Source organism: Sminthopsis crassicaudata, chromosome 1 (genome assembly GCF_048593235.1).
Source record: "Sminthopsis crassicaudata isolate SCR6 chromosome 1, ASM4859323v1, whole genome shotgun sequence".
Lineage (NCBI taxonomy): Eukaryota > Metazoa > Chordata > Mammalia > Dasyuromorphia > Dasyuridae > Sminthopsis > Sminthopsis crassicaudata.
Genome location: NC_133617.1, coordinates 524529761 through 524553697, shown reverse-complemented (window position 1 = coordinate 524553697; position 23937 = coordinate 524529761). Strand labels below are relative to the sequence as shown.

The 23937-nt window shown below is 44.0% G+C and overlaps 2 protein-coding genes across 3 annotated transcripts; both read left to right on the top strand.

The window, feature by feature from the left end:
• The first annotated feature begins 888 nt into the window (after positions 1 to 888).
• Positions 889 to 9660, top strand: TGFB1I1 (transforming growth factor beta 1 induced transcript 1). 2 transcript variants are annotated; one of them, XM_074281733.1, is made up of 12 exons: positions 914 to 997; positions 1624 to 1674; positions 2952 to 3067; positions 3154 to 3206; positions 3350 to 3480; positions 3571 to 3658; positions 3872 to 3977; positions 4153 to 4350; positions 6826 to 6999; positions 7229 to 7310; positions 7533 to 7681; positions 7797 to 9660. In XM_074281733.1, exons 1-12 carry the CDS (start codon positions 985 to 987, stop codon positions 8061 to 8063), a joined length of 1428 nt encoding a protein of 475 aa, XP_074137834.1. In that variant the 5' UTR covers positions 914 to 984; the 3' UTR covers positions 8064 to 9660. The 2 variants fall into 2 exon arrangements, with proteins under 2 accessions (XP_074137833.1, XP_074137834.1); XM_074281732.1 differs by lacking the exon at positions 1624 to 1674 and having other exon boundaries at positions 889 to 997.
• Positions 9661 to 17140: 7480 nt separating this feature from the next.
• Positions 17141 to 23822, top strand: SLC5A2 (solute carrier family 5 member 2). The gene is made up of 14 exons (XM_074281725.1): positions 17141 to 17279; positions 18054 to 18125; positions 18247 to 18351; positions 19155 to 19319; positions 19530 to 19635; positions 20983 to 21063; positions 21264 to 21493; positions 21580 to 21715; positions 21833 to 21940; positions 22191 to 22341; positions 22469 to 22637; positions 22790 to 23005; positions 23190 to 23322; positions 23439 to 23822. Exons 1-14 carry the CDS (start codon positions 17178 to 17180, stop codon positions 23657 to 23659), a joined length of 1995 nt encoding a protein of 664 aa, XP_074137826.1. The 5' UTR covers positions 17141 to 17177; the 3' UTR covers positions 23660 to 23822.
• The last annotated feature ends 115 nt before the right edge of the window (positions 23823 to 23937 follow it).

Below are 23937 nucleotides of genomic sequence, written 5' to 3'. Positions count from 1 at the left end.
GTTCCCATTTCCATCCTTATTTCATTTGTAGAGGTCTAAGCTAGAGTCATGTACTCAGAGATGGGTGAGATCATAAACCTGGGCTGACTTGAGGTTTTCTGTGTATATGGTATGAGGTTGTGGTTAACCTTAGAGCTCTCCCATACACCCAGAGCAGATCTCTATGAAGGGGATCCACCCCAGTTCTAGAAAAGGCTTCAAAAGAATTGTGGCACCCAATTGTCTCTCCTTGTAGAGGAAGTGGGCATGCTAAATGGGGGAAAAGAGTGAGGGGGGGGAGAATGGTCCAAACAATGACCAAATACTTTATTTATTATTTTTTTTTTTAATGGCTTTACACAACTGGAAGGAAAGCAAGCGTTGCCTAGAGTCCTTCCTAGAGTGAGGGAGTTGGGTCTTCGTGTATGTGGCTCTATACATGGCCCAGGATTCTAGAATTGCATACTTCAGGGTTCTGCATCACCCTCCCTTAAGCTTTTTTGAATGAATATCTCTGTCCCTCTGGATCTGTGTCTTCCTCTGCCTTTTCACTTTCATCTCTGTGTGTCTGAATTGGAGGTATTTCTGTAGTCCTGAGAGGGTTTCCTTGGATTTCTGTCTGAGTCTAATCCCGTCTATCACACTGGCTTTCTGCTGCTCTTGCCTTAGCCAGTGCTGTTGGTGGATGGTTTTCTGCTCCAAGCCTAAGCTCTCACCATTCGGGAGTGTCTGGCTGGGGTGTGGCTGTAATGCGGGTGTGTCCCGCCATCCCTATTCTTGTCTGGCACCCCCTTGGACTCCCCTCAGGCCCCCTTCTCCAGCCTCTCTATCCGCTAATTCCTATCCCGCCCCCCATCCCATCTGGTCCCCGCTTCCTTACATGGTCACGGCTGGGGCCTCCCTCTCCCGGACGTCCCCCCTCCTCCCTCTCTCTCCCGCCCCCCCAACCGGACACAGCCCCCGCCCTACTGCTACCCCTCAGCCAGCCAGCCCGGCACCCCAGCCATGGAGGACCTGGGTGAGTGGGGCTAGAAGCCCAGGGATTACGAGCCGCTCCCTTCCAACCCCAGATTCCTTTCCATCTGCCTCTCCCAGCCCCATCCCACCGTCCGCTCTCCCTGAAGCTCGTTTTCTACTTCCCTGCACCGCACCCCCTCTCTTCTTTCCTTATTTCTGTTCTCTGCCTTGAGTACTCTCTTCCATTTCATTTCGGTCTTCGTTCTCTCTCTCGGCCACTCCCCGCCTCTCCCTGCTTCGCTCATTCCTCTTCTCTTTCTTCATCTTTCTCTTCCCCTCCCGCTCTCTCCAGCTCAGCTCCACGTCTCCCTTCCTGTCTCTCCCTTCATTTTTCTTCGGTCCTTCCCCTAATGTCCCGAGGAGCAGCGGTCCGCTGCTCAAAAGGCTGGCGCGACCAGGGAATGAGCGGAAGGGACCGGATACCTGGGTTCTGGGGGGAGGGAGGGGGCCGCGTTAGGTTGGTGCTAAAGAGGACTCCTGGGTTGTGGGTCTGCAGAAGAAAGCCTCGAGCTGGAGAGCAAGATGCCTGGCGGGAGGGGGGGGAGGGGGAGGGGGGCTGAAAGGGGGAGTTCAGGCCACCAGGAGGTACACTTCTCCCCCGGTGACTCTCTCTCTTTCCCCTGCCAGGTGACTCTGCCTCCCCCTTATTCCCTCTTGAACCACGTATTGTGGTCTTTGGTAGGTAACCCAATCCAGGGGTCCTAGTTGGGGGAACCAGCCATTCAGAAAAGTGTGGGAGAATGACAGATTATTTAATGAGAGAACTGAGAAGGATAAGCCGCCTCTCCCAAGGAAGAAGGGACTGGGGAATAGATCTGCCAATTGGAAAGAGGTCAAAAATGTACATTAAAAAATTTGAGAAAAGGCCAATTGTGAAGTTGAATTGAAGATTTAACCCAACTCTACCCATCACATACATAGTTGCCTCTTTAATTTCCACTTGTTTCTTTGTGAATAATAGATCTAGAGAAATCTCTGAGACCATTGTCCAATTTTCCAGATGAGTAAACTGAGGCTTGGGCATATTCCAATGACTTGTCCTAAGTCACATAGTAAATGTCAGAGTGGGTTTGAAGCTAAAACCTCTAACTCCCATGAACAGCTGGGGGTGAGTAAATAGAGCATGAGGCTTAGAATCAGGAACTTAGCTTCCTGAATTCAAATCTAACCTAAGATATTTGCTAGCCTGGTGACCTATGGCAAGTCATTTAACCTAGTTTGTCTTAGTTTCCTCATCTACAAAATGAGATAGGAAAGTAAATGGAAAAACATTCCAGAATTTTTGGGGAAAAAAACCAACAACAACACACACACACCAAAAAACCTCACAAGGGCTAGAGAGAGCCAGGCTCGACTGAATAATATAATCTGAATCAGAATCTCAGCTGTTACTACCTGCCTGACCATTGGCCAGTCACCACCTCTCTGAGCTTCAGTTTCCTCCCTCTAAGGCCAAATGAAATAACTGGAAAATATTCTATAAATCTTAAGATGCTCTATGAATGTCAGTTAGCATCACTAATTTTTTCAGGGTCTCAATTTTTTATTCTATAAAATGAGTGGGTTGTGGTGAATAATAAAGGGATTGGATTGGATGGCCTATGATGTCTCTTACAGATTATAATCCTATGACCTCATAGAAGCTGTTCTGAGAATTAGTTGACATAATTGCTATACAAATACAAGAGCTTTCGGGTTGGAATAAAACACTCAAATTGGCAGAGCTCCCAGGACTGACCAAAGACGAAACAGCTTGGCCATACTGTGTTGTTCCCAGCTTTATCCTTGTATCGTTTCTCTGGAGTCTCTTTGACTCTGCAATTGTCTAACATTTGCTTTCTGACCCTAACTGACTTCAGATCCATTTCAAACATTCACCTCTTCTAATCTAAAGCAATTTAGCTCCTTAATCTTTAAGTTACCCCCTAGTCTACTCATTCAAAGTCCTCTTGCAGATGCTCTTTTGTCTGACCTGGAGTCTACAACATCCCACATACCCCGGACTGGGGCTCTTAGGGACCAGCCCCAAGAAGCCACCACTGCTCCTCCTCCCTATAGCCAGCAACAACAGGTAAGAAGAGCTGAGCTAAGGTTGTAGGGGAAGGGCCCTGACTTTGAAACTCCACTGCAGCCTCAGATTATTGCTTCTCCCTGCAGAAGGTGGCCAGGGAAACCTCTGGGGCCTCAGGAGACAAAGACCATTTATACAGGTAAAAGAAGTGGGAATGTCCTTTAGAGGCTGGTGGGAATGAACTCTCCAAATGCAAGGGGCTTGCTCCCTCTCATGGCACTTGAGCTCTGGTCTGAGTCTTTTTTTTTTTTATTTATGAGCCTTCCCCCCTCTTTACTCTAGCACTGTGTGTAAGCCTCGTTCCCCAAAACCAGCAGCACCCCCATTCTCCTCCAGTGGTGTGCTTGGTGCTGGCCTTTGTGAGCTGGATCGCCTTCTGCAGGAGCTCAATGCCACCCAATTCAATATCACAGGTAAGAGGAGAGGGAGAATTAAAGATAATGGGAAGAAGCAGCAAAAAAAGGCAAGTAATAATGAGATTAACAACCCCTCCTTCCAACCAGATGAAATCATGTCCCAGTTCCCATCCAGCAAGGCAGCTGATGGAGAACGAAAGGAAGAGCAATCTGAGGAAAAGAAAAGGCCCACCACGTGAGGTTCTTGGAGACAGGGTTGGAAGGGTTACAGCCTGATAGCTGGATCCCAGGTCTGGGCTAGAAGTGGGAAGCCACAGATCCAGATGCCTGCCTTCTTTGGGGTTGAGGGTCTGGTAAGAGGGAGGACTGAGAGCTAGGGTTCTTTTGTCTGGGATCTGGAAGGACTGAGAAAAGGGGGAGGTTGCTGACCCAAACTCTCTTCTCTCAGCCCCCCTAGCCCGACGCCGCAACTGCCCAAACCTTCAGCCACCTCAGCTACGCTGGAATTGGACAAGCTGATGGCTTCCCTTTCTGATTTCCGTGTCCAGAACCATGTGAGCTGAATGAAAGAGTCAAGGGTCTCCAGGGAGGGTGTTGGTTAGTCCCAGTAGCTGCGATCTTGAACCCACCCAACTGTCATCTCTTCCCCTGTCTCCAACTCTACTCCCTTCGGCTCAGCGAAGCAGATGGGGGCCCAATGGCAGATGCCTCTGTTTTATACCCTAATAGCTTCCTGCTTCCGGGCCTACCCCCAAACCAGAATTGAGCTCAGTGAGTGATACCACGCCACCACCCACCTCAGGGTCTACCACTGAGGGCAGCCTGGACACCATGCTGGGGTTGCTGCAGTCAGATCTCAGTCGACAGGGAGTCCCCACCCAGGCCAAGGGCCTTTGTGGTTCCTGCAATAAACCCATTGCTGGGCAGGTGAGTAAGGCCCCGAGTAGAAGAGGGGAGGAGGGAAGAAAGACATATAGAGACATTAAGATACAGACAAACTAGGCTATGAATTCCTTTTGGAGAGTGATAAAAGTGTTAAATTTATTATAGACATGTGCAACTTCAGTGGAGGCCTTGCTACAGTTTTTTTTTTTTTTTATAGTAGATATTTAAAATATTTTCATTAGGTTCTCACTACTGTTTAGCAAATCTTTTAAATATCATTTATCTCCTACTACTTTCCCATTCCCCACAATATTTATTCTAGACCTTCTTTCTAATCAGACACATCTTTTAACAACACCCCAACCTCTCCCCACATTCAGCAGATGATCTTACCTCCTGTTTCATTGAGAATAGGTCATCTTCATCTCAAAACCTGTCTTTAGAGGCAGAATGTGTAGGCCCTACTACTTGGGAATCAGGAAGTCTCAGGTTCCAATCTTACCTCAGATATTTCCTATCTGTATGAGCCTGGGTAAGTCACTTAACTTATATAAGCTTAAATTTCCTCATCTGTAAAGTGGAGGATAAAATAGCAGTTACCTCATATTGTTGTTGTGAGGATAAAAGTGAGAATAGTATATGTGAAGTACTTTTCAAACCTTAAAGAGATATAGAAATATTAGCTATTAACTTTCTGCCTTTTGGGGGGCAAAGATAAGTTATTATTCTGACTAAGACTGTCCCCTCCATCTGGGACCCTAATTCCATTAATGATCCATTCTCTTGAATCTTTATATATTTTATAATATATATGTGCATATCTAGATCTATAGCTTTATGATATATTGTTTCAATCTCATTGACATGTTTATATATATAAAATATGTGTGTGTGTGTATGTGTGTGCGCGTGTGTGCGTGTGCACGCGCTCAAGCCTGTGTATATTTCCCTGGTTCTGGCTTTCTCATTCTCATATACAGAGTCCCCAAAAAATCTCAATATACTTTTTTTTCCAATATAGTTTTAAGCTTTAATGGCATTTGTGATATATGTTTTTGATATGTGTGTGAGAAATATATTTGCACTTAAAACTTCACTAAAATTTTTGGGACACTCTGTATATTCTCATATTATTCCTTTAAAAATTTTCCTTCACCCTTTCCCCTTAAACTGTCCTCTCTCCCCTCCTACATTGCCAAAAAGTAAACAGTCTGCATTCTTTGCCTTCCCTTCCTCTCATCCCCCACTCAGTTTTTAGCCCTTTCCATTTTGACTTCTGTTCCTACCACTCTACTGAAACTCTTCTCTCAGAGGCCACAAATGACTTTTTTTTCCCCCAAATCCAGTGGCTTTCTTTCAATTGTCCTTGACATTTCTGTTGACTATCAAATTGTGATCTGCAAGATCCTTGGAGAGAGGGAGATCTCAGATCTATCGAAGTATTACTGTTTGCAGAGAACACAGGGAGAGTCATTTTAGATAAAATATAACATTTGTCTTTAGAAAACCTACAGACCAGGAGGGGAGATGTGACATATAACCTCAATATAAAACTATATCTAAGTATAGGGAGTGTTTTGTTTTTTTTTTTTAATGCTGTGAAAAGGATAATATCATAGGGAGGTGGGAGGGAGAAGGGAATAGTATAACCAAATCTTTGTGCAGGAAAAAGGATCCTGACAATAGTGTGAAGGCTGGAGGGAGACAGGAAAGAGTTGGTTATTGTGAAATCCAGAATGACCAACACATTGAAGGATGACAATGAGGTCCTGTATCAGAGTGACAATAATATACAGGAGAGGACTGCTGCAAGAAAAGGTGGCACTGAGAGGTATTGGTAATTAACTGAATATGAGAGCTAAAGGTGAGAAAGAAGAATCAAAGATTACACCAAAGTTTCTCCCCTATTAAACTAGAAAACCATTAGGATGAATAACACTGCTACATAAATATGTAGAATAATGTAGAATAACACTACATAAAAAGTGTGAAGTCGGAAGGAAGAATGTGTTTAGGATGAAAGATTAACCTTTAAATAAATTTCCATATATATATATATATATATATATATATATATATATATATATATATATATATATATATATATAAAATGAGCAGACTGTGCTTAAAATAAAGATCCATTTTTAATAATAACAGCTTTTTTATTTTTCAAAATACATACAAAGATAGTTTTCAACACCCTTGCAAAATCCTGTGTTCCACGTTTTTCTCCCTCCCTCCCCTAAACAGCAAGTGATCTAATATTAAACATGTGCAATTTAAAGATTCATTTTAGCTGTAATCCTGTGTTGTTATAATAAGCTCAGTTTGAGGCATTTGGAGTTTGAGATGCGTGGGGAATGGAGGGTAGGCGGGGAACCATCCAGGTGGTATTCAGAAGAAACCAGAAGCCAGAATTTAGGATCTAGTTGGTAAATGAACATATAGATCCAAGGAGAAGCTTCAGCTACGCTCTCATGTGTCTGAGTGACCACTTGACCCGCTTCCTCCCTGCAGGTGGTGACAGCTCTAGGCCGGACCTGGCATCCAGAGCACTTTTTATGCGGAGGGTGCTCCGTGGCTCTGGGAGGTAGCAGCTTCTTTGAAAAGGACGGTGCCCCTTACTGCCCTGAATGCTACTTCGAGCGCTTCTCCCCGCGCTGCGGTCTCTGCAATCAGCCCATTCGCCATGTGAGCCTTACAGCTTGGAAGCGCCCTTCCACACCCTTAGCCCTTCTTCTCTTCTCCCTCCATCCCGCCCCCGCCCCGCCAACTCCAGCAGTCTTTCAACTCCAAGGAGTACTACCCTTCTTCCAGTCACCCGGACCGGGCGTCCCCTTCTCGGTATCAGATAGCAGATATAAAGTGGTTTGGACACCTGAAAGCGGTGTAGGAAAGTGTTTTGTTGTTACTATTACAGAAGATGGTCACCGCCCTGGACACCCATTGGCATCCGGAACATTTCTGCTGCGTCAGCTGCGGGGAGCCCTTCGGGGAAGAGGGTGAGAAAGCACCCGGGGTACCCTGCAGCGGAGTCCGGTCCCCCTAATCCCTAGTCCCACTCCTGAGACATTTCCCTCTGACCCCTGCCACCTTTGATCATGATTTCACCCTCTAGTTATCTTTTCCCTCCCGGACTGCCCCATTACAACTTTTGGGTACCCATTCCCCTCCTCTCTTCCGATCTTTCCCCTCATTGCACCCCACCTTCCCCGGACCCGCAGGCTTCCACGAGCGGGAGGGCCGCCCGTACTGCCGCCGAGATTTTCTGCAGCTGTTCGCCCCGCGCTGCCAAGGTTGCCAGGGTCCTATTCTGGAGAACTACATCTCGGCGCTGAGCGCACTCTGGCACCCGGACTGCTTCGTGTGCAGGGTGAGGAGGGGCCGAGGAGGGTGGGTGGGGCAGCCGGGGAGAATGAAGCTGCCGGGCACTCCCCGGCTCGGTCCCTAATCCCGCTCCGGTGTGTGGTTCGTGTCGTTTCCTCCAGGAATGCTTTACGCCCTTCTCGGGAGGCAGTTTCTTCGAGCACGAAGGACGTCCGCTCTGCGAGAGCCACTTCCACGCTCGTCGGGGCTCCCTGTGCGCCACTTGCGGGCTGCCGGTCACCGGCCGCTGCGTTTCCGCGCTGGGGCGCCGCTTCCACCCCGATCACTTCACCTGCACCTTCTGCCTGCGCCCGCTCACCAAGGGCTCCTTCCAGGAGCGCGCGGACAAGCCTTACTGTCAGCCTTGCTTCCTCAAGCTCTTCGGCTGAGCCTCCCCCCCGAGAAAGGCCAACCGCAAGGATAGACCCCCGTTCTAAGGCCTCTTCCCTTCAAAAGAGCGCGGTACGAGGAGAGGCCGCACTGCGCGGGGAGGCCCCCCCTTCTCCCCTTCCCAAACCCGGTTCTTGATTAGCCTCCGCCGGGGACCCCGGCCCAAAGAGAGGTCCTTGCCCTCCTCGAGACCCTGACTCCAGGAGAGAAGGCATCCCCAGCGCACTTCGCCTTTTAATTAGAGTGCCGGCCGACTCCCGCCCCTTAACTAGACCCGTTCCCAAAGAAAGGTCCGGACCTTCCGGTCCGAGTGCTCGGTAAATACAGCCCAGTCCCAGGAGGTCCATATCTATCACGACCCCTGGGGAGATGGTCTCTTCAAAAAACGCGGCTTTCAGGAGGAAAGTCTCGCCCAGAAGCAGCCCAGTTATCTCTGAAGCTCCATCTCCCTGGGCAATGTGGAGAAAGGCATAGGAGTGTATAGTGAGTCCGTGCCTCTCTTCGTGGGAAGGAGCAGGGTCTTAACCTTATTCTGGCTGACTCAAGCCTACTCACAGGAATAGGCTTTCAGAGGATACTCAGTTATGGGGCTCTGCTAGATTTTCCCAAATGGGGGAACCCTTTTAAGTTTCAAAGCACTTGGATTTTACTGAGAAGGGAAAGCTTATGGGAATGGGACCAGGTCCAAGAAAACTGAGGATCCAGGTTCTGCCTCAGGGTATTTTGTGAGAACTCTGGGTTTCCCTCACTGCTACCCTCACCTATCTCTGTATAAACACTTTTTCACGAACTGGCTTCCTGTGTTTGTGTTTTAGCAGGGGAAGTCAGGTGCCTGGCCCTCCAGCCTTTGCCAATTCTGATTCTTTTACTTCTGGAATACACACCCTTATTCTGAACCCGGAAACACAGGCTTTGGCCTGCAATGGAAATGAAAGAATCCTCAGGCTCGCTCTCTTTCCAAACCTAGTGCTTAAGTTTTGATTGTGTGGCTCTATGGAACCACGGAAAGCCAGAAATAACCTTCATGAATTAGTTCTAGCTGGAAGATTCATTAAAGATCATTTTGGCCCCTTTTTACAGGGGAGAAAGAACAGATTTACTCAAGGCTAAACTCAAAGCTAAAGTGGATGGCAGATTTGGAAATCCAATTCTGTAGGTCTTTGCTTTCTGCCTATCCATTCATTAATTCAACACACTTCCGAGCACTAAGTATATGCTGTATATATCTGTAATCTGTAGCTCTTACTCCTTGTCCAATTAGGATCCTTCTGTGGTTATGAAGAACCCACAGGTCCTTATTATAAATGTAGAGAACTGTGGCTATGTGATACAGGCAGTTTATCTCTCAGGTGCTATCTTAAGAAGAAATATACCACCCACTCCAGATTGTATTTGGGAATGTCATGGGGTTTTTTAGTTGCCAGAATTGCAGAAATTCAGTCTTTAATAGGCTTGCCCCACTCGAGAAGACTTTTCTTCCATAATTTCACTTCCCTTCTCTCAAATCACAAACTTATAGACTTAGAGAAATCACTGTTGTTGGCCATGTAATTTATTACCAATATCAAATAATAAACACTTAAAACAAGACTGCAATGGAGGTCAAAACCAGTCATTTCTGTGCTCTGGGAAAACAGGAAAAAGATAACCTCCCAAATGGAATTGATGGTTTTGTGTAGGTAGCCTCAGCGCCAGTCCATTCATCCCTTTCCCCCCCCCCCTCTGGTTTGCTGGTCCTCATCTATTTGCATTTTGCTTTCATCCTTTCACTTTCTTGAGTAGTGTCCCCTCAAATTTAGCAGAAAATCTCTAAGTGCCACTGGAACCCTAAAGTAAACAACACTGTTTAGCCCAAGGATTTTCCAGGGAAGTTCTCCAAAGTTTCTGTCAACCCCTTCAACCCTTAGGCTACACCTAAGTAGCCAAGGTCAAGGTCTCTGTGATGCTGGATCTCAGTTACCTATATGTAATCCATAGCCTAGTTCCTCAAACTGAATGGCTCATATATACTTATTTTAATTTGGAAAGTCTGCTCTCCAAAATGATTGTTTCTCTCTGTCTCATTGCCTCCACTTGGATCCATGATCCTCTTCAAAAATAAAGTTTAAGTATAGCTCTGTGCAGGTTTCCCTAAATGGGAATGTCAACCCTAAGTCACATACAGGCAATATACAATTTATATATATGACAGCCTTTTTGCCTTACAGAAAATATGTAAACTGGAAGGCCTTTTAAGAGCTTATGAAGCTCTCTCTTGATGCAGACTGAATGTAAGGATTGCCACCAAGACAATCCTTATATTCTATTAAGTCTTTCCCACAAAGAACCAGGCCGCCCAAGAAGTACAATGACACCATGTGGTTTAGATTCTCACCTCAATACCCATCCCCCTCTATCCCACCCCATCCTATCCCACCCTTGATGATAAACAAACAAACATTCTTTGAAGCTCAATGAAAAAGTAAACCCCAGCTGTGAAACCACATTTCTCAGCCTGGGGCTCTTCAGAACAAGAAATGTTCTTCAAGTGGCAGAGGTCTTCTAAGCCCCAATTCCTAAAGTAAACTTTCTTTAGAGTTTCTCCTGTTCTGTCTCCTTTAACTTGTATCGAGAAGCAATATACAAGGTATTCCTAGTGCAACATCCCTTTTGTCTTCAACCCTCTTCTCATTAATAGTTAAGTTTTGTTTTTGTTTTTGTTTTTGTTTTTGTTTTTGTTTTTGTTTTTTTTTTTTTTGCCAAGGAAGCACTTTTTGTATCATTATCTTGAGGCTAACAAATCTTAATCGATAGGTCTAAACCCAATGGACCAAGAAGCTCACTCTGAAGAAAAAAAAAGTTATGGAAGAGACTGGCAGCAAAGATCTTCATCTTTGTTGAGAGGATGGATTGAAGATTTGAGAATAGCTAGAAAGCTTAAGTTTCACCTGGTCTGGTATCAAGTAATTTTCCTTTGTATTCATTTCTAATTACTTTTCCCTACTATGTTATTTCTTTTCTTTTTCTTTTCTTTTTTTTGCTGAGGCAATTGGGATTAAGTGACTTGCCCAGGATCACACAGCTAGGAAGTGTTAAGTGTCTGAGATCACATTTGAACTCGGTTCCTCCTGACTCCAGGACTGGTGCTCTATCCACTGCACCACTTAGCTGCCCCCTCCCCATGGTATTATTTCTGAGTCACACACACACACACACACACACACATTCTCTTTTCTCTAGTGTACAAACAGTAAACAACTCTTGTCGCTTGAAATATGTGGTAGACAGGAGTAAAAGAGGGGAAAAGGAAGTAGTAGCAAGTATAGAAAAACAAGCAAATAGATTGGGAGAATAGATAATAGAGGTTGATAAAGATCCCATCCTATACAGACCGGATAGTATGGGAATTGGCTTTATCTCATAATAGTCAGATGGGCTTCTTCTTGACTCGGGAAGATAGTTCACATCATAATAGATCTCTGATTTAAGTAAGGGAACAAGGATTTCAGGAAACTTAATACCTCAGTTTATGGGCAATTAGGTGAACAGATCACTCAGAGGTGGAATCTTCCTGAGTTCAAATCTGACCTCAGACACTTATTAATTGTGTGATCCTGGGAAAGCTATCCTTGTTTACTTCAGTTTCCTCAACTGTGAAAAAGAACTGGAAAAGGAAATGGCAAACCACTTCAATATCTTTGCCACAAAAACTCCAACTAGGATCATAATCAGACAGGACTGAAAAACAGCTGAGCAACAAAGTGCCTCAGGTGATCATGATGATCAAATAAGGTTTGAAAAGGATTGAAAGGAGAAAGCCATGGAGCTTGTGGTAGGGGCTTTGTTCCAGGGAGCTAAATTTAAAGGGCACAAAGTTAATAAGTCATTAGCAACCCTTTCAGTCTTTGAATATCATAAAAACAATAGAGCTTAGCATCTAATTAACAAAAATAACTAGGTGAAACAAAAAAATAGGAAAAAATGAGATGGAAATATGAATATAATAAAAGAAACTGTTACTGCACTGAAGGAGCTTAAAAATCTAATGAGGAAAGACAAAACACAAAAGTAAATTGAAAAGGATGGCTGGAGAAAGTACTTGACTTGGGTCTTGATGGAAAAGTCAGAGAGATCTTTGAGTAATGTGACCAGGTAAGAAATGACATCACTCAGAATTCATAGGAGAGAAAACCTAAGAATGTAACCAAAATTAAAACCCATAATTCCAGATGTATATACAAAGAAACAACAAAGTATGAGTAAAAAGCAAAATGAACTGGAGAGTATAATTCCAAGAGATAATTTCAGAATCACTGATATCTCTGAGACTTAATGGGATGGAACTAATAATTGTAATATAACCATCAAATTCATTAGCATTCAAAAGATTGATGGTCTTGTGGGGAAGTCCAAGAACAAGAGGTAGAAATAATCAATCAAAGATCAATGAAGAAAGAAACAAAAGAGATTTTGTCTTGGGAGTAATTTTTAGACTATCAAGACAGAAAGGAAACAGATGACATTTGAGAAATTGATCACAAGACTGGAAAAATGATAGGAAAGGCAATGAAATGTAGTAGAAAGAGCTTGGTAATCTAGAGTTGGAGGATGTCAATTCAAATGTCTGCCCTTCTACTTATCTTTTATGTGGACTTGAGCAAATATCTTGATTTCCCCGAGTCTCTGGGAATGTAAACTGAAGGAGTTGGATTAGATGACCTCTAAGATTCCTTTAAATTCTGAATTTATGATCCTGATGCAGGCGTAGCCCCCTTTGATATTCCTTGTTTGATCTCCAACTTCCTTTGGGCTAGTTTAGGTTTTCAGCCCCTATTCTAATGATCTGAAATTCCTTTTTGGGGAGAGACAGAAGAAGATAACAGAGAATTCCTGTCTTATTTACAACAACAAGAGATTTCCTATCTTATTTACAAATATCTCTGGAACCTCTTGGATAACATCTCTGTGCAAAGTTGTTTTGATGACTCTAGTTATGTATAAAAGGAAGGTGAAAAATGGAATCTTTGCACTTGGTTCATACCAGCCTAGTGTCCGCCAACTGGCATCCCCTTGTCAGGCAGCTTGGCCTTCCTAAAGCCAAATGCCTGTCTATCCCTTTACTATCAATAAAGACTTTGTTTCCATATGGCATTGAGTAGCAAATTTATTCGCTAACCGAATCTGCGTGGTGGTTACTTTGGGGAAGGAAGGAGAGAAAGATAATCAGACCCAGGAGAAAAGGAACTGACCCATCTCGATTTAGAACCTCAGTTTACTCATCAATCCCATCATCCATTTTAGGGTAAGGATAGACCTATGATTTCAATGATTTGAGAAACTCCCATTATGAGACAAGTCCCTTACCTGCATATCAGGATCTTCTTTACAATTCATCATCTTACTTAGCTGCATAGGACACAGAGAAATTAGGTGAATTGCCCAGGATTGCATAATCTTTATGTACCTAATGAGCTCAGATTTTTCTAGCCTCAATACCAACATTCTAGCTACTATGCCTCTGAATTTGAAGTTTACTGAGTTTAAATAAGTTACCCATAATCATATAGCCAGAAAATGTGAAATTAAGGATTCAAATTCAGGGTCCTGATTCCAAATCTAACATTCTTTACCCACTAAAGTCATCCTGCCTCTGAATGCCCTAACAAAGCCTCAAATTAAACATGTCTACATCTGGGCTGGGTTTCCCCACTAACCAAAAAAATGTATTCCTCCTGGTCCCTATTTACAATCACCCAGGTTCCAAACCTTAGATGTATATCTCCAACTATTTGTTATCTCTACACAGTTTTAGCAATAACAACCTCAAACTTATTTGTGTGTATCAAATCATTATCTTTTTCCCTAAACCTGTGCTTCATTTTGACTTGATTATTTCTGTCTCTACAACCAGGATTCACCCAATTTCCCCCAAATTTATAACTTTAGTGTTTTCTTTAACTTGTTTTTCATCACCAGTTTTGTAGATTCTATGTATTCAATATCACAGAGCCAGTGTATGAAATGAGGCTTTCTTATGATGTGATTTAGATTGCAATCTCTAACCAAATAATGTGGGATTTAGCACCAAAAGATGAGATTTATGTAGGCACCAAATGTTGAGGTACAGTCATGTGAAGAATTCACAATAGCCATTCTCTTTGACAAAAAGTAGGTTAATTTGTGAGAAGAATTACAATCAAAATGAAAAGATACAATAGATACCAAGAATAATAAAAATGGAGTTGGGATAGCATATAGTTAGCAAAGGTTTTTTTGTTTGTTTGTTTGTTTGTTTTTAACAATTAAAGATGGAAGCTCCTTAGTAGAACTCACCAGGAGACAAAAATAAACAGGAGAAAGGATATATACCCTATGATGTGGGAATATGCCCTTAATAGACAGAATTTATAGAGGAGTTTAGCACCTTAAAAGAGTTAATTATAAAAAGGAAAAAGACACCATAAGGCATGGTAGGAGGATGAAAGGAACGATTCCATGTGACATGAGGGGTGAGGGAGGAGAAAGACAACCAGAGGCAGAGTACCAGACTGAACCAGAATGGGGTTCAGCAAATATGGCATGAAGCATGGACAGATTTATAGGGGAAATCTAATCTTGAAGGTTTGACATAACTCTGATTTCTGACTGGATATAGCAAGGTGGGCTACCCACAGCCTTCACAGAGGACTATAAGATTGAAGCGATCCCTATCAATGCCCTTCCCTGCTTGCCTCAAGGAGTAATTCCAGCAATACTTCAGTTTTTCTCTGTCAACTCTACCTAATTATTCAGGACCTCCTCTCTTATAGTTGATCAAACTGAGTTTCTGAGACATTAAGTGATTTGTCCAGGATCACACTGCTATGGTGTCTCATCCACGTCCATCCCTATATTACCACTGATATCACCTGAGTACTTAATAGGCTTTTATCATCACCAACATGGAATATTTCAGTATCTTCCTTTTATTAATACCTTTTACTTTATCCATCAATTTCTGAGTAAAATCTTCCCCTTTCCCCTACCCAGTAATCCATTTCTCATTAAAAAAACAAAAAACAAAAAACATTCTTTTAATAGGAAAATTTTAAAAAAAATAGCTCAACATAATTAACCATCAGATTGAATCTGGCAATATATACAATATTCCATATCCATAGTCCCCCACTTCTGCATAAAGGGATAGAAAGTTGTCTTCAATCCTTTCTGAAGTCAAGATTGGATTACAAAGCATTTGGGGTTTGGTTGTTATTCTTAAGGGAATACTCATTTGCTCAGCAAAACAGGAGGCAAGGTCATGGCAAAGCCAGCATTTTAATTGTCTGACTCTAAATTTATTGCTGTCTCCCTCAGCCAAAGGGGGCAGGGTACAAACTCAGGAACAAAGGCAGGCTGAACAAAGTTATAGCAACTGACTAATGTAAGATGTGTCTAGGATATAATAAAATGAACAACTTTTATGTAATGTGAGGTATTTGTAGAAGAGAGAGGTAGAAATATTAGTGGAAGGCCAAACTATGCAAGGCCTTGAAAGCTAAACTGTATAGCTTGTAGATAATAAATGTAATGGATAACATTTATATAACACTTTAAAGACTGCAAAGTATTATACATACACACAGACTTTCATTTGATCTGTACAATAACCTTGTACAGGGTTATGACATAAGTGCCATCATTATTATTTCCATTTTACAAAAGAGAAAATTGAGGCTCGGAGAGGTCGACTTCCCTAAGATCATATAATTAGTATTTAGGTAGGATGTGAACTCAAATCTTCCTAACTTCAAGTCCAAATGCTCTGTCCCTTATATCACTAAATCACTGACGTCACCTGAGAAAGAGGCAGAGATGTGCTTTTAGAAAGCTTAATGTGGCAATGATTGGTAGGAGAGGTTGGGGAAGAGAATGGAAGAAAAAAACCAAATAGGAAGCTGTTAGAAAAATTCTAGTAGTAATGAGAGCTTGGATTAGGCTATCCTTTCCATAGGAATAGAAAGGAAGAGACAACTTGAAAGATATTAGAGACAAGTGAGAGATCCTAAAGACCAGAGAGATATTAGTGATGTGACGACTTATGTGTGGGGTGAGGAAGAGAAAAGATATAATAATGAATCTGAGTCTATCAGTCTATGTAATTGAAAACAGGGAGAGAGGGGTTAGGAGGGAAAGATGAATTTTGTTTATGCTGAATTTTAAGAGTGATTGTAATATTTGGGTAGAGAAGTCCATCACAGGCATTTCTAGAAAGTCTACCCCTTCCCACCTTTGTGCAACTTATTTTATAAAAAAAACTAGGGGACAAAACCAATTAATACATCAAATCTAAGTAGCTAGGTGGTGCCATAGTGCACAAAGTGCTGGACCTGGAGACAGGAAGACTCATTTCCTGTGTTTACAGACATTTCCTAATTGTGTGATCCTGGACAAGTCATTGGCCCCGTTTCCCTCAGTTTCCTCATGTGTAAAGGACCATTCCATTATCTTTGCCAAGAAGCCTCCCCAAAAGGAGCCACAATGACCTAAACAACTGGACATCAGTCTATTAGAGAACATATATAATACATTCACTCATACTCACTCCCCACCTTCCCAATGAAAGAAACGAAGTGAATTTCCTCATCTTTTTTAGGGACTGAGATTAGTCATTTGAATTACATATTGTTCTTTTCATTTACATCATAATAGTCATTTGGTATTTTGTTTTTTTTGGTTCTGCTAACTTTACTTTGTAGTAGTTTATGTCTGCCCACATTTCTCTAAATTCCTCATATTTCTTGTTTCTTAAGGTATATTAGTATTCCATTACACTAATATGCCACACTTTGTTTAGCTATTCTCCAATCAATGGATTTTCACTTACTTCCCAGTTTTTTGAATGACTCAATCTTCTTTGTAGATCCACTTTATACTTTTATCTCCTCTCCAGAACCTGCCATCAGCATGAATCCCACCGCAAACTATCTTACCCAGGGTGAGGGTAGGGGTACTGGCTATCTGAGAGTGCCAAGTGGGGACTTCTTGGCTCAGTGCCCCCCAAGGTAACCATTAAACCTTTGGAGGGTGGAGCCACCTTTCCCGGAGTTAGGGGGAGGCCAGTGCCCAGATAGGACTAGAGGCAGAGCTGAGGCATCATGGAGGAGAGCATGGCAGACTCCAGGAACTTCATTGACAACCCAGCAGACATCATTGTCATCGCTGGCTACTTCGTTTTGGTCATCGGGGTCGGTCTGTGGGTAAGAGGCCAAAGGATTCTGTCTTGACCTCAGGCTGGGTTGGGGAGGACAGAACGGATGATGGGAGGGGGTAAGGGATAGAAAACTAGAATATTGGGGCTGGAAAGGCCCTGGAAGGTCATCTAGTCCAACCTTTAGAAGAGGAAACTGAAGGTCAGAGAGAAATGACCTACCCAAGGTTACAGAACAAATTAACTGTAGGGCCAGGATTTCAATTCTGATCTTTTGACCTCTTATTTACTGCACTTAAAAAAGCCTGTATCTCTAAAGGCGAAAGACACAGACTGGGAGCTGGAGGTCTGTATTCCAAAATCAGAGGGATCTGGGTAGGAGCTAGGCAGAGAATATGATACATTAAAAAAAGAACAGTCATTGAGCCCTCTGGATTTAGAACCAGAGGACCCAAGTTCAAATGGTGGCTTTACCGCTACTGCATGACTCTGGGCTAGTCCCTCCATGGGTCAGTCTTTCTGTAAAATGAGAGAGGTCTCTGAGGTTCCTTTCAGCACTAACATCATATGCTTCTAAGGCCATGTGACTAGGGGTGAAGGCTGTAATAGGAGTTAATATTCAGACTAAGACAAGGCTGAGGAATGTGATGAGGACACTAATGAGGTACAAATAGATGATCCCATTAGTCCAACCCTGCCCCCATCAGTGTCCTCCTTCCCCACCCCCTACAATGCAGTCCCCTTGACTGGTCTTCAAGTTCTACTCAGCTATAATCCCCTCCCCTCAGAGTTAGCTGCAGCCCTTCCCCACTTTCTCTCCTAGTCCATGTGTCGGACAAACCGGGGGACCATTGGAGGATACTTCTTGGCTGGGAGGAGCATGATATGGTGGCCGGTAAGGAGGAGTTTGGGAAAAGGCTGGAGTATCATGGGAAAAGGTTTGGGAAGAATGTGAAGGTGAATGAGGGGAGGTGGAGATTATTCTCCTTGACTAAGCTCCCTCCCATCCCCTGCAGGTTGGAGCCTCTCTCTTTGCCAGCAACATTGGGAGTGGACATTTTGTGGGCCTGGCCGGGACAGGTGCAGCAAGTGGATTAGCTGTGGCAGGATTTGAGTGGAATGTGAGTTTCACTCCCTTTTCTTCTCCAGTCTCACCATCTTCTAGGGATTATCAGTACTACTGAACTGTGGGAACCACCTCTATCTCTGTGAAGGAGTGATTCCCAGAGATGGAGGTAAAGTCTCCTAAAGCAAGGAGCCTAAAGGTTGGCTCTAAGATAGAATGTCCTAATGTGGAGTCTGAGATACATAGAAAGTGGGTGAGGTGGAGGAGGTGTCTTTGGCTTCTCCTTCCCTGGAGGCTCTCCAAATACCTACCTGAAACCTTCTGATTGTGAAGGGAATTCTTTCACAAAGGAATTCAGGCAAGATCGCCTATATAGGCCTTGAAAAGGCACAGTATTGATGCTTAGCCTCCTCCTGACTCTATTTCCTCCCCATTACAAGAGGGTAGTGCCCTTTAATCATCACATTGTCCACATCAGATTCTGCTTTGGGGGACTTCTAGCTTCTTGGGATATAATAAATAGCCTGTTACTTGAACAGTCCCTAAATTGAACCCAATTCTCATCACATCCTGGATTTGAATATTTTCCTTCCAGAGCCCTCAACGTCCTTCCAACTCACTACAGTCATGGTAACAAAATTCAAATAGAAATATATCTCGGAAGACTGCATTCTGACCTAGAAAAATCACAAATTAGCATTGTCTGTTATATTTTTATTCTTTTAAACATTTCCCAATTACATTTTAGTCTGATTCAGACAGTGCATTTGACAGCTCTACATTACCCAGACCCACTTCCCCCACCCCCTACTCCAGGTGGTGGTTCCCTGCTGACAAATGTGTAACTCCAATCCCCAGGCCCTCTTCGTGGTGTTGCTCCTGGGCTGGCTGTTTGCACCCGTGTACCTGACAGCAGGAGTCATCACTATGCCCCAGTACCTGAGAAAGCGATTTGGGGGTCATCGAATCCGTCTCTACCTTTCAGTGCTCTCGCTCTTCCTCTACATCTTCACCAAAATTTCTGTAGGAATCAGCCATGTAGAAGTGGCCAGGGAAAAAGAAGGGGGGAGGGGGAAAAGATGGGAGGCAGTGTGGCTGTCATGTTGAGAATGAATGTAGGTTGTGACACATGTGTCCTATGGGGAACAGAATGGAAAAAAGGAGGTCTGGATCCTGGAAGCAGAGATGCCTAAATCCTCATGTTTCTCCTATTGACCTTCTCCCCCTCTCAAGGTAGACATGTTCTCTGGGGCTGTGTTCATTCAGCAGGCTCTGGGCTGGAACATCTATGCCTCTGTTATTGCCCTCCTGGGCATCACCATGATCTACACAGTGACAGGTAGGTAAGGCAGGACCTGCCAATGGGAGGGGGGGCCTCAGAGCGTCACCAGAAAAGAAAGAGTGACCTGAAAAATCCTGTTAGGGAGAAGGAACAAAAATCATTTCACCTTATAAACTTAGGATCTGACCTAAGTGTGGCCAGGCTAGGTGGTTTTGTTCTTTATTAGATGGCTTGGGGGTAGAGCAGGCTCAGAGCTCCTTCCCTGGATGGTGGAATCTAAAATAGGAAAGCAAATGTTCCAAGCCCCTCAACTTGTGGTGCTGTAGAAGTGTAAGGTTCATGGATTATAGTGTTACTTCCAATAGATGAGGAAAATGAGGCCTGAAGAGAAAAAATGACATACCCAGTTATACAAGAGTGGTAAATACAGTTGGTATTTAACCTAACTCACTGGGGCAAAAGGGATTATGATCTAGTATAAAATGGCATGCCACAGATGTAGTTCAAAAGAGAGATCATATGTATAGATTCAGGGGAAAAAACAAAACATACAGAAAGGCAAAAAAGCCTTTGTGCCAGACCTGGCCTTATTGCACGATCCTGGACAAAGCACTTCCCTTAGCCTCAAATCTCAAATGGGAAAGCATCCCAAAGATCATCTGGACTTGGGGTCATTTTCTTGTTTATAATTGGCCTCCTTTGCAATGCTATATATTTCATGTATTTAAAAACACTATTCTGTGAAACAGTCCAGAGGTTGGCCAGACTATCAAAGGGGGGGGTCTATAATATAAAAAAAATAAAAACAAAAGGTACAGTCGAATCCAACCTTTACCTGAATGGGAATTATTTCCTTAGCAAACATCCTGAAGTAGCCATCCACCCTTATCTCAAAGACTTTTAACTGCATTAAACTCTTGAGGCAGCCCCTTCCCCTTTTTGGATAGCTTTGATCATTAGGTTTTTCCTTAATTTAGCCAGAATTTTCCATTCCACAATTTCTCCCCATTGTTCCTAATACTGAGTTCTAGGAGTCAAATAAAATAGCTCTTCCAACTGCTGGCCACTCAAATATTCAGACTTAAACATGTTTCTCCATCTTATCTTCTATTTTTTTAGTTCAACATTCTTATTCACATTACCTGGTCATGCTCTAGATGTCAAAGTCCTTTTTAAAATGTAGCACCCAAATGGGAGCAACACTCGTTTTCTCATGTCAGGGAGAGATAACAGCCCTTGCCCTATTACCCAACTCACATGATGGCAATGAGAATCAAGTGAAATTCTAGATGTATAAGTGCCTTAGAAATTATAAAACCACCATTATTTTTTTTTAATGGGGGGGGTGAGGAATGAAAGGAAGGGAAATGGAAGACCTTTCTTCTGACCCCATTCTTTTTCCAGGTGGCCTGGCTGCACTGATGTACACAGATACTGTCCAGACATTCGTTATTCTTGGGGGAGCATTCATTCTCATGGGCTATGGTATGGAAGAGCAGAACCCTGAATTCTGGGGAGGAAAAACCTTAGGCTAGATGGCAGGATACCTCTATTTCACAAAAAAAAAAAAAAAAATGGTACTTTTAAGGGGAAAAGGAAGCTTAGACCTTCAATAGAAAGAATCTAGATCCCTGGGAAAATGCAAAACTGTGCCAGGACTTGTGACTGTCCCGTCCCTGTGCTAGCTTTCAATGAGGTGGGCGGATATACGGGCCTCTTTACCAAGTACCTGGAAGCCAAGACCACCCGAACATTTTCTGAGGACCCCATGGTGGGCAACATCTCTTCCTCCTGCTACCAGCCCCGAGCTGACTCCTTTCACCTCCTCCGGGACCCAGTGGCCGGGGATCTGCCTTGGCCAGCCTTGCTAATAGGGCTCACCATTGTCTCTGGCTGGTATTGGTGCAGTGACCAGGTATGGCTAAGAAGGGGAGGATGGGAATGCTGCGATCTTAGAACAACTAATTGGTTCTGAGCCACGGGACCTCCTTCATGTTTCAGGTTATTGTACAGAGATGTTTAGCCGGAAAGAACTTGACCCACATTAAGGCTGGCTGTATCCTGTGTGGCTACCTGAAGCTGCTGCCCATGTTCCTGATGGTCATGCCAGGAATGATCAGCCGGATTCTCTTCCCAGGTAACAGCCCCTCAACTCCACTCTGACTTTAGTATCCAGGTGACCCAGGCACATAGATGCCCAACTTCCCCATCTGATGGGGCCTGGTTTTCTCCAGCTTTTATGGTGCTTTCCTAGATAAGGTGGCGTGTGTGGTTCCAGAAGTGTGTAAGCAGATCTGTGGCACAGAGGTTGGCTGTTCCAACATTGCCTACCCGCTACTGGTGGTGAAACTCATGCCCAATGGTGAGCTGGGAGTGGGAAATGGAGACATCTGTGTAATCATAGACTATTAGAGCTGTGAGGGTCCTTGAAAATCAGGGGCAGACCCTGTGATGGAAGAGGAAACTGAACACCTGATATATGAAGTCCTAGAACAGTAAGTTAGTGGTAAGGCCACCTCACCCAAGGCCTCCTTCCTGAGGGCTTTTCTACTAGATCACTACCTGCCCTGTAGGTGTTATCCAGAGTTTCACCTTATCTTCTTCCTATCTAGGTCTTCGGGGACTAATGCTAGCTGTCATGCTGGCTGCACTCATGAGCTCCCTGGCCTCCATCTTCAACAGCAGCAGCACTCTCTTCACTATGGACATTTACACAAGGTTACGGCCCCGAGCTGGAGACAAAGAGTTACTGCTGGTGGGCCGGTGAGGACCCAGCTCTTAGCGCCTCATTGGATCAGGATTCTGGGTACAATTTCCCTGGTAAACCAACACCTGGTTTACAAGCAGAGAAACTGGGATCCACAGTTCTGACCTTTATTTTTCTTCCTAGGCTCTGGGTGCTATTTATTGTTGCCGTCTCAATTGCTTGGCTCCCTGTGGTCCAGGCTGCACAAGGTGGTCAGCTTTTTGACTACATCCAAGCCATCTCCAGCTACCTGGCCCCACCAGTTTCAGCTGTCTTTGTTCTTGCCCTCTTTGTGCCCAGGGTCAATGAACCTGTAAGGCCCTAAAAATGTAGACTGAGAGGGAACTTAGGGGGCAGGACATCTAGACCTAAGAAAGGGAGCTTGGGAGTGGGGTAACTTGAGGGAAGAGTTCCTCGATTTGGGGGGGGGTCACATTTAAGAGTAATCATTCTTCTCTTCACCAGGGTGCCTTTTGGGGGTTAGTTGGGGGCCTCCTAATAGGGTTGGCTCGCCTCATCCCAGAGTTCTCCTTTGGCACTGGCAGCTGTGTCCGGCCCTCCTCCTGCCCTGGTCTCTTCTGTGGTGTTCACTACCTCTACTTTGCCATTGTGCTTTTTGTCTGTTCCTGTATTTTAATCCTCACCATCTCCTTCTGCACAACACCGATCCCCCAAAAGCATGTAAGTAGGCTAGAGTCTGGATGTTTTCCTTCTTCCTGGAGGCTGTTCCCCCTCCTTCCCTCATGGACTTTACAGGAAGAAATTGAATCTAACTAGTATCAATATTCCCTATGGTACCCTGAGCTTGATGAGTGCCTATTGAAGGAGTAAATGCAATGAATATACATGCCCCTTCTTCTCCTAGCTTCACCGCCTTGTGTTCAGTCTCCGTCACAGTAAAGAAGAACGGGAGGACCTAGACACAGATGAGCAAGAGGCAGAAGCTCCTGAATCCCCTGTGCCAAATGGCCAGTTGGAACATGCAGTAGAGATAGATGGTAGGCCACTGGTGGCTGGGGACAGGAACCAGTCCTAAATCTACAGCTACAGAGGAGAGGGGCTGGTTTTTCTCTTTGACTCAGGGGGCTTAGCAATGAATTTTTGTTTCCTTCAGAACCCCCACCAGAAGCCCCAGGCCTACTCCGTCACTGCCTGCTCTGGTTCTGTGGGATGAGTGGAAGTAGTTCAAGTAGCTCTTCACCTCCCACAGCTGAAGAAACAACAGCCCAGCAACTGGAAGACATTAGCGAGGATCCCCGATGGACTCGGATTGTCAACCTCAATGCATTGCTAATGATGGCAGTGGCAGTTTTCCTCTGGGGTTTTTATGCCTGAGACCTTTAATAAGGGAGCATTGGTGATCCAGTGCTGTCCTGGCTCTCTGCTGTTGGGAACTGGGGGGGGTGGGGGAGAGGAAGAAACTGGGCAACTATAGCACTGATACTGCTGGAATCTAGGATGAACAATCTAAGAGGAATAAAAACAAGCCCTAGCATGATGACTGTGGCTCATTTTTATCTTTATCAGCTTCCTCATTTGTCAACTTCACATAATTACTGTACTTAGTGAATACATATATCATTTATACTGTTGTGTCAGTTTAAAACATGGCT

Excerpts from the sequence above, each read along its gene's own strand:
- SLC5A2 (XM_074281725.1), top strand. The coding sequence starts at position 17,178 with ATGGAGGAGAGCATGGCAGACTCCAGGAACTTCATTGACAACCCAGCA. Across the intron at positions 21,941-22,190 it reads GGTGAAACTCATGCCCAATG|GTCTTCGGGGACTAATGCTA; the intron begins GTGAGCTGGGAG and ends CTTCCTATCTAG. Across the intron at positions 22,342-22,468 it reads GAGTTACTGCTGGTGGGCCG|GCTCTGGGTGCTATTTATTG; the intron begins GTGAGGACCCAG and ends TTTTCTTCCTAG.
- TGFB1I1 (XM_074281733.1), top strand. Across the intron at positions 1,675-2,951 it reads ACCACGTATTGTGGTCTTTG|ATGCTCTTTTGTCTGACCTG; the intron begins GTAGGTAACCCA and ends GTCCTCTTGCAG. Across the intron at positions 7,682-7,796 it reads CGGACTGCTTCGTGTGCAGG|GAATGCTTTACGCCCTTCTC; the intron begins GTGAGGAGGGGC and ends CGTTTCCTCCAG.